The following is a 10466-nucleotide window of genomic DNA, read 5'->3' as shown; positions in this document are numbered from 1 at the left end:
CCCCCCCCATTTTCTCTTCTTGCTCTCATTTTATTTTATTCTATTTTATTTAGTTATTTCCTTTTATTTATACATTTATTCATTTATTTATTATTCTTGCCTTTTTAGGTTGTGGTGGAGTTGTTCACCATGCCACGAAAAATATTTTTGTGGCATGATTGATATTTAATTAAATTAACAAAAAATTTTGTTTTTTTAGGAATTTTTGTTTGCTTCCTCTTCTCCCTTTAGCCCATGCATGTGTGTATGTTACACACACACATGAAACTATTAAATTTTAAGCAACTATATTATTAATATAGATTTCATTAACTCTGCATTTCCGGTTAACTTACAAAAACCCAGTGTTCATTCAAGCACAAAATAGGAAAGATTATGGCTGACTCGAGAATGGAAGTTTTTTTTTAAAAAGAAACACACATAAAACAGATAAGCAAAAATTTTTATCCAAAGGGCACATGGTAGAAGACATATATGACAGTGTCATATTTTGTATAAAATAATAAAATAATATAAAATAATATTTAAGAAAAAAGTATGTAAATTATTCAAAAAAAGAAACATTTTAAATGAGTTTTATAAACTGTTATATATTTAAAGGTCTAACAGAAGCAGGCCTGTCACACTGCCCTGTTTAACACCATCACCTGTTTCTTGGTTACCTTTAGGGAAGTTCACTCAATTGTAGGAACTCAGACCAGACAAAACAAAACAAAAAAAAAATGGTTTAACTAAAATCACTGCTTAAATGATGATGTTTGAATGATTGTCTGGATTTATTATTGCATATATTCACTCCTACACAGTTACACAAATACATGTACACAAGTCAATAAGGGAGTACATGGTTGATTGGTCTGCTAAAAACAACAAAGCCTCTTCCAGATCACATTGGAAGGATATTTTAGATAAGGTAGTCAAGTATAAACTGTGCCTATAAACATAACTTGACACAGGCCATAATCACTGACCTTGGGCTAAACAGCAACACGCATACACACATACATTGCATAAATACACTCTGATTCTTTGTATCCCCCCCCTCTCACATTTGCATGCACATGCTCTGATCATACATGCATGTATGCATATGCAGTAAAGAAATATACCATCTATTTCACTTACACACTTATACCTTCAAATAACATCTTTCTTTATATTATCTCTATTTGTTCTTTTTGTGTAGAACGTCCTAAAATTGACACAGGTTATGTTGTCGTTGAAGAAAGCAGTAAAGCAATCCTCAGCTGCATCATTAACAAAAAGTCCAACTTTTCTATCAAATGGTATCATAATGGTCAACAGATAGTTAAAAGTAAAAACATCAGAATCCGAGGTAAGTTCTATTCCTAGCCCCTTCTTATTTATTTATTTATTCATTTAATGTAAGCCTTTGATTTGCAAAACTCCTATTTGCAATGTGAAACATTAGAATCTAAGGAAACTAATAATGATCTGTGTCAAACAAGGTAAAAAAAAACACATTCCTACTGTTTATGAGATGTGAACTAACTAATCTTAAGCAAAAGTATTTAATATATGCCATGCATCTAGACTTCCACTCTGCACCCTATACAGTGAACCACTACATGTCAGAATGTATAGTATGGTCTGTAACCAGATGGAGGTATATCATTAGTTGTTCAGCCAACTATCTGTAATAAGCTGACTTGCGAAATATAGCAGGTTTGTTCAATCAAGCCCGACCTGGAGCATCACTACAACACTTAAACATACATACACTGCATCAATATACCCTGTCTCTTTTGCACACACATGGATCAATGCCTCCTGATCACACATACACCAATACACTGCACAAACACACTCTCTTATTGTTATATTGTTGACTATGAAACTGGGTAATGTGAAATGTTGTTGTTAGGTTGACCTATAACTACACAACTCGACAATTTACTTTGCTCAACTCCATTATCACAACTACAGTCTATAGACTGCACAGTGGAGAGGGTACAGGACACTGTGATTCATACCTAGTCATTTCAACTGATTTTCAGTGTATCTTAAGTCTATTCAGTCAGAACTGGCATGATACTACACAAAACAACAGTTAATCCATTCACTCCATGAGGTTTGTGTTTAACTCTGGTTTTTATTATAGCAAGATGAATGGGAAGTAGGGAGAAAAAGACATAGATTTTTTTCTTCCAGATATCACAAGTAACTTTCCAAGAAAAGCATGATATATATACGACTAATAAGTTATGTTGAAACAAGGTGATGTGTAAATACAATCTAATTGTCTTGTCTTGCCAATGACATAGGAAAATATCTGTTTTAGTAATTTTATTAATTTCAATCAATTGTGTGTGACCATACTGGGGTACCTTTACATGTTGAGAGCCTCAATGCAGTTGCTTCACCTGTTGAATTACCTTCAAATAACATCTGTCTTTAAAATAGGGAAGAATCACATCAGACATTGCAGTCCTAGATATATTAGAGCAGAAAAATAAGATAATCATAGCTGAAGTGTCTTTGTTCAAGATTGTCTTGGAGTTAAATCAGAGGTGAATTTATAACCCACCTGGTTAAAATTTCAGTATATACCATACACACTGTGTATTTCTTCAAGCAAGGACAAAGCATTCTCTTAAATATCGTTACTCAAAACAACAGTGTCCATTTATTTAGTTCTAGTGAAAGGAGAGCACAGTTTCAACGTGTCATTTATTTCTCTATTTCAGATACATCTATTGTTATAAAGTCTGCTGACCTCTCATCATCTGGATTGTACCAGTGTATGGTGCACAACATTCTTGGTGCCCTGTATGCTGTGATTCAATTGGAGGTAAAACCTATGGAGAACACGAAAGACAAGAACAATACACAGATTACAATAAAAGGTATGTGTGTGTGTATGTGTAATAGCAACATGAAGAAACGCAAGCTCCAGAAATCTCAGTGGAGGCGACATGTCTATAAGAGCAGTTACTCTAATTAGTAACTGATTCAGTGGAGAAGGAATGTTCTGTTAGACAACCTCTATAGTGTGGGTGGTAAGATAAAATGAACTAAAGTTGTTTGTAACAGGAAATACATTCAGCTGTTAATAAAAGCATGTCAAATGTTTGATGATCTATCACTGGATAGATTGCCTGTGGCTCATGTTGAGCTGGTCAATGAAAATATATTTCATTGGCTGCATGAATAACTGAAGCAAGTTCATAAAAATTTAACTGAAATATTTAATACTGGACACAAAGATATATGATGTTGGCTATTTACAATGAACAATATTAATAATTGCTGACTGAGAGAGAGAGAAGAGCTGTTCTGAAATAATAGAAAGCTATCTGTGTGACAACATGCAGTCAGTCCAAAAATGCATGTACAAATCTCAGAGGCAGTCTGGCATCAGCAGTCCATTGGCCATCTGCCCTCTAAGCTATGTGCCAAATAGTTTTTATAGGAAAGCAGAAGGTAAATTTTAAAACATTCAAGAAAACCATATCATGTCACAGCCTCATGCTGATTGATTGATTTATAGACCAATCACATGAAACAGTAGTAGTCCACTTGTGGTGTCTGACTGAGTATCTAGAGGCTATGTTTTGAATGACCACTATGTAGTCTCCTCCCAGTTATTTATATGAAAGTGAAAAGAATAAAATAATAAAGTAGAGAATTTACTTCTAAATACATGCCACACAAGTGCAAAAAAGAGCAAGAAAAAGAAAAACATAGCATGCATTGAAAACAGGATAAATGCTGAAAGAAAGTCTATGTAAAAATGATAAGTTCATAAGATATGTAAAGTTCTGCAGTTCTTTTTCTGAAAGGGCAGAAGTGGGGCTGTAAAAAAAAATGAAGTCTTTGCATTAGCGGTAATTGAAGAGGAAATATCCATAATGCCATGTGAAGTTGCTATTTTTTTAAAACACAAATTACTTGGAATCACTCAAACGAAAATACAGAGTGCGCCGTAAAGAATTTCCAATTATATAAATAATTTTTTTTATTAAATTTAGTTTGAAATTGCACAAAAATAATTAAAACGCACTCTTCGATATTCAGTTGTTCATGTACACTCCATTGTTTGTTCACATTTGGTGAGTAAAATGTTTCAATATGGCAGTTAACAGGCAGTGAGATTGTAGCTCTGAAAAAAGGAGGACATAGTACCAAAGATGTAACTTCAAAGATTGGTATTAATCTCAAAACAGTCTATAATGTCATGAAATGCTACAGTGAGATAGGTTCTCAATATCTTTCAGACAACCATGCACCAGGTCGTGCATGAGTACTTAAATTATAAGTCATTAAAATTGCAACATCAACACTTGATTTCAGTCACTTCCAAAGCAAAGTGATTGAAGAGGTGTAAGAAAATGGCAGAGCATCGGTGACAATGTCTTCATCTGATCAGATGAAAAGATATTCACTGTGGAGACTATAGTGAACACCCAGAATTACAGGATTTTGGTCACAAGGTCAGATGCTGTTCCCAAGGTGCTTGTAAAGCATTTCACCAAATGAAACCTGCCAGAGTGATGCTTTGGGCAGCAGTGTCATCTGATGGTGGAAAATCTCCTCTGGCATTCATTAAAGAGGAGTCAAAAGTCAATTGAGCAATTTACATGAAAATGTTGTAGGAGAATGTTTTGCCATGGGTGACTGAAGCATTTGGAGATAATTAAGTGTTCATGCAAGACGACACACCTTCTCATAAGTCCAATGTGATACAGCAGTAGTGCAGGAGCCATTTCAGCAGGTTCTGGGACAAGAATGTGTGACCCCGTTCCAGCCTAGACATCAACCCTATGGACTTTGCTTTTTGGTCCATTCTAGAAAGTGACGTTTCAAGAGTTTCCTACAAAAATATCAGTGCTTTGAAGAAAGCCTTAGTCATGTCATGGGATCATTTAACATGTTACTAGCATTATAACATCACAGCTTAAAGAGGTAGGGGTTGTGGTAGTAAAAGCTGTGAGCTGTGGCATCTTCCCCCTTTCACTCACTGTTGCAGGTAGGTAGTGGTGATGAGTCTGATCACTATTGTTGTGGCTTTTACTGGTGTTTCTTGAATTGAACATCACTATATGTTGTGAAGAAGTCGTCCAGCGTTTCTGCGACCCTATTCTTGGTCATCTTCAGGCAGTTGTGGAGGCTAAAGGCAGACATATTGAATAAAATGTATCTTAATACCATATTTTGTATATATGACCATATTTAATTAAATCTTAAAGAACTTATATGTTTTAGTGCCGTGTTACTAAAAGTTATGACTAAAATTCATCAGGAATTCTTTACGGCGCACCCTGTATTTAATTACTGCAAACTCAGGAAAGTTCTGGATAAAATTTGCTCCAAAATCACACATTTGAAGGAAGACAGGACATTCCTTGGTATTGAAAGTTGGATCTGACTGTCATTTCATGCAAACGAAAAATATGGTTAACATGTTACTAGCATTATAACATCACAGCTTAAAGAGGTAGGGGTTGTGGTAGTAAAAGCTATGAGCTGTGGCATCCTCCCCCTTTCACTCGCTGTTGTAGGTAGGGAGTGGTGATGAGTCGTGATGAGTCTGATCACTATTGTGGCTTTTACTGGTGTTTCTTGAATTGAACATCACTATATGATGAGAAGATTATTTTGTTAAAGTTATTTCTGGTATTGGTTCAAAGAATTATTAGATGAAGTATATGTTGAGGAGACAAAGGAGGATATAGAGATGTATGACTAAGACAACTGGATCTTCCTACAAGACATCCTAATGCAGACCACAGACGAAATCTGTAGACGGTAAAAAGTTAATGGTGGTTGAATGGTATATTTGATAGAGCCATAAAAGCTAAGAGGCAAGCTCAGAGAGATTGAAACAAAGAAGGGAGCAAAGCTAGATGTCTAGAATACTTGGCCAAATTATGAAAGTAACAGAAAGAGTTACAGCACAACTAATTAGGAAGAAAATTAACTGAGATGTGATTCAGTTGGGGTTTGTGCCAGAGCAGGGTACTACTGATGCCCTCTTTTTTGAGAAACAAGGTTAAGAGATACCTGCTGTATCTTGCATTAATTGACCTGAAAAAAGACCTTGGCAGAGTCTTTTGCTCAGTGATCTGTTGGTCGTTGAAGAAGTTAGGAATAGAGAAATGGCTCATGAAAGCCATACAATCCATGTGCATGGTTGTTAACAGCTAGGTATGTTATTAGCAATGAATACAATGACAAATTTTGTGAGCAGTTGGGAATCTACCAGGGCTCACTGGTCAGTCCTTTCTATAACCATAGTCCTCCAGACTTTTGTACTGCAGTTCAAGAACAGATGCCCATAGGAACTCCTATATGCAGATCACCTCATTCTTATAGCCGAATCTGTAGTAGGATTTACAAGAGAGAAGACTGCATTGGTGACCTATATGGATTATAAAAGTGCTAATGACTTACAGTAAATGGAAACTGTAGTAGAGGTAGACCCTAGAAAACATGTGATGTGGTGGTGAAGGCTGACCTCAGGATGTTGAACTTCATGTAAAATATAACAAAAACTGAAATGATTGGTGATACATTATCCTTGAGAAGACCTACTCAACTTATGTTGGCATAACATGGCTGAAGTTGTCTATTTTTGTACGAACTGTCCCACAGTTGTATCATGCCATGTTATTTTACAATCATTTTTCTAGAATGAAAAGTATTTTGATGATATATTTTCAGTCAATATCTTTAACATTTCTTTTGTTTTTTTCTAAGATAAAAAGAGAAAACATGGTTCTCAACAAACACCAAATGTAAATAAACCAAAATCACACAGGAAAAATAAGAATGGAAGATGGAAAGGCAGGCCCAAAACAAACAAAAGAAAGAACAGAAACCGAAAGAAAAATTCTAGAGGCAAATCTAAAAACAGTAAGACATTTCTTCTAAATTACTAACCATCAATTTGGAAAATTTAACGTTCTTGGTTCAAATCTAGTCCAGAAATAAGATGATCAATAATGAAACTGATCTAAATGTATTGTGTTGAGTCAAAAGTTTTGCAATATTTTGATAATTTATTTGCTTTATTCATCAAGTTAAACAAAAGCAGCCTGGCATTCAAAGTAGAGGCCATCATGTTGCACCATCTGAAGCCACCTTTGTTCCAGTTCTTTGATTCCACGCTGACACCAGTTCTTGATCTTTGAGGCAAAGAATTCCTTCACTAAAGTTTCCACCTCTTCTTGGTTGATGAAGCATTGTGAGCACAGGAAGTGAACCAGGGAACAAAACAAATAATAATTCAAGGGAACTAGGTCCAGTTTATATGCTGGGTGTGGCACCAGTTTGATTCCCTCAAGTTCCTGAAGTTTATTCCAGATCATTTGAGTGGTGTGAGGTCCTATGTTGTCTTGTTGGAGAAAAGCTCATTTTCTGTTAACCAATGCCTGGTACTTTTGCCACACAATGTCATACATCTGCTCCAGATGCTTGGACTACATGTTGGTATCAATGTTGAAGTCTAGAATGAGCTCTTAGTGAATTATCACCTCATAAAATTCCACCAGAACCAGTACATCACCTTGTGTTCAAAATGCTGTTGCGTAGTGACACGTTCTGGAAGCTGACCTTGCTTGACCACTGCATATGCATGTTAGGATTACAGAAAAATATCTCCCTCCAATTATTACTTGTTCCAATCCATGGCTCATTTCCTGCATAAGTGACATTTCATCAGTCAAGAAGTGGAAGCTTCAGTGAAGGAGTTCTTAGCTATGAAAGAAAAGAAATGTTATCAGCACAGGATAAAAAAAACTGGCAGAAAGGTGGCTTCAAACAGTGCAGCATGATGGCCTCTACTTTGAATGTCAAGCTGCTTTCGTTGTAACTTGATGAATAAAACAAGTTACCAAAATATTGCAAAACTTTTGATTCAACACAGTATTAATTTCTGATATAAGAACAAGGCCTGGAATTTGGTGGTGGGGCAGTCATTTATATGAACTGCAATATTTGACCCTGTAAGGATGGAAGGCAAAGTTGACTTTGGTTAGATTTGAAATCACTACATCTTTATGTAACTAAGTAGTCTGACAATCTACAGTAGTGCTTCCCAACTTTTACTTTTCCAAGGGCCCTTTTCATCATCATCATCCTTATCCTTTAACATCCATTTTCCATGCTGGCATGGGATGGATGATTTGACCACACTACAGCCTTTTAAAATTTAGAATGCAGCTGATTAACCTCCTGTACAACCCTTGTTGAGCCCAAATAGGGAACTGCTGATAAAAAATGATAAAGATAATAGTTGGAAAAATTATTCATATTTATTTGTTGTTTTTGTTAGGTTTCTTCCCCTTTTGGTATAATATTCTATGTAGTGTTGTATAGCCCTAGATCCACTTTGAAACAGCAGACATATGGCACACAGATAGCCAGCTACTCATTGAGGTATGACCAACAGGTCCATCTCTGTCTTTGTTACACTAAGGCTATATTGTGCACTCTGCATAGTTAAGAATTCTATGGGATGCAGTGTTATAGCCTAAGCACACTGCATTGTCTCCCCTATCCAGTCTGTTTCAGTAAACCTGTCATTGTTATTGTTGTTTAGCCCCAGGTCAGCCCTCCTCAAGCACTCATAATGAAAAGTATTCCAAGCACAACTATGTTGTCTTTTTCCTGTGAGCTAGTCCACATTAGCCAATGTATCTATATGTATCATATAAATGTGATTTGAGGGAGATTTGGCTGCTATTTCAGGCAAGTCAAACAAACAATTAAAGCACCTTTAATTGTAATGTAATTATGGTGATGCTAGTAATGATAATGATGATGATGACAACGACGACTTTATTTTATTATTATTCTTATTTAATTTTTGCTGCTGCTACTAGATTTCTGTTTTGAAATATTTTGAGTTGGTTTCTAAATTAAATCTTAGTGGAAGTGGATAGCAGCAGTAAAGCAGCGTGGATGGGTTGAGGGAGGGAAGATATATATACACACACACACTGCATGAGAGAGAGGTCTGAGGTTAGTTGCTGATAACCTATGTTTCTGACACAGTTCATCTGCTGCAGTTATTTACAAAATTCTCATCACATCCCCACCTCATAAATATAGAGCTAAGTATAAGCAGGTGGGACTACTTGAACTGCCATGAAAACATCTTGTGTTTGAGGAAAGAAATTCCAAATATCAAGGCTACTACTATTCAAGGTTTTTTTTCTTTTCTGTTGGTTTTTTTTTTTTTTTTTCACATAAGAGGCAAAGGAATAAATTCTTTGGAGACTCTATTAATAAGTCCCAACCAAACATTCTCAGCAGCTTCAAAGTATTTGGAGGTCTTTATCTTTTAATTTAATTTTTTTTATTCATTTATTTGCCTCTTTTTCTGATAATCAGATTATTTACTTCTGGTTAAATATGTTGTTGTTGTTTAGTCCCTAAGTGACTCTCATTAAGCAAAACTTTTATGAAAGGTGTTCCGTTTTGTATCATATTTTAGCCATAATGGCTAAGACATATGAGAGAATTAAAGCAAGAACACATTGTGGACTACATTGTCCTATATATTTTTATTTCTGAGTAATGAAAGCATATGAATTGAAGGAAATTTAGCTATTATTTCTACCTGGTTGTTTGACTACATAGAGATTTACTTACCAGCTTAGATCTAATATGTTGTGATTATGGTAGATTAACACTGATTGAGTAAACCAATTTTCAGAGATGCTCCAAATGTGACCAACTCATCATTTATTCAAATATCATGTATCTAGAACTAGATCATCATCATTGTTTAATGTGCGTTTTCCATGCTGGCATGGGGGTGGATGGTTTAACAAAAGCTGGCCAGCCGGAGAGCTGTCCCTGCTCCATTTGTCTGTTTTGGTATGGTTTTTATAGCTGGATGTCCTTCTTAACACCAACTACTTCACAGAGCATGCTGGGTGCTTTTCATGGTGTATTTATATTGGGTGTATTTATATGGTACTGGCATGATTACATTTTACATATAGCGTATATAAGGCTAAATATATGTTATTAATGAAATAAAGATACAAAATGCAAAAGTGAATTGTGTATGAATAGAATGGGTTGTAACACTTGCTTGATGAGAGGTTTTTCTTCTGAAGATTTCTCTTGCTGTCTGGTTGATGTTGTTGTTTAGCTCCAGGTTAGCCCTGACAGAGGAGACTTATGATCATAGAAGTTCCAGTCATGACCATCGCATCATTGTTTTGCTTTTCTTTTCCAGACATAGTGTAAAACCAACAAAAAAATCATCCAAAGAATGTGATTCAAAGGAAATGTTGGTGTTACTTATAGCATGTTGAGCATTCATGTACAGAGTCAACTTCATTTGGTCATTGGCTTGTGAGGTTGTAGTTGTTGCGATTAGTTCTATAGAATATGGAAATATGAATTTTGGAATATATATAATATATTGCACATACACAACCAACCATCTATCTATCTATCTAACTTTATATATATATATATATATATAT

The 10466-nt window shown here is 35.4% G+C and overlaps 1 protein-coding gene across 1 annotated transcript in view; it reads left to right on the top strand.

The window, feature by feature from the left end:
• LOC106874719 (cell adhesion molecule-related/down-regulated by oncogenes) overlaps positions 1–10466 on the top strand; it is a 315401-nt gene that overhangs the window by 278440 nt on the left and 26495 nt on the right. The window contains exons 7-9 of the mRNA XM_052974960.1: positions 1187–1336; positions 2709–2867; positions 6721–6876. Of these exons, the coding sequence (XP_052830920.1) occupies positions 1187–1336; positions 2709–2867; positions 6721–6876 (465 nt within the window). The remainder of the gene's footprint in view (positions 1–1186; positions 1337–2708; positions 2868–6720; positions 6877–10466) is intronic.

This window comes from Octopus bimaculoides, chromosome 20 (assembly GCF_001194135.2).
Source record: "Octopus bimaculoides isolate UCB-OBI-ISO-001 chromosome 20, ASM119413v2, whole genome shotgun sequence".
Classification (NCBI taxonomy): Eukaryota; Metazoa; Mollusca; class Cephalopoda; order Octopoda; family Octopodidae; genus Octopus; species Octopus bimaculoides.
The sequence above is the reverse complement of the archived record's forward strand: the minus strand, read 5'-3'. Positions and strand labels throughout refer to the sequence as shown.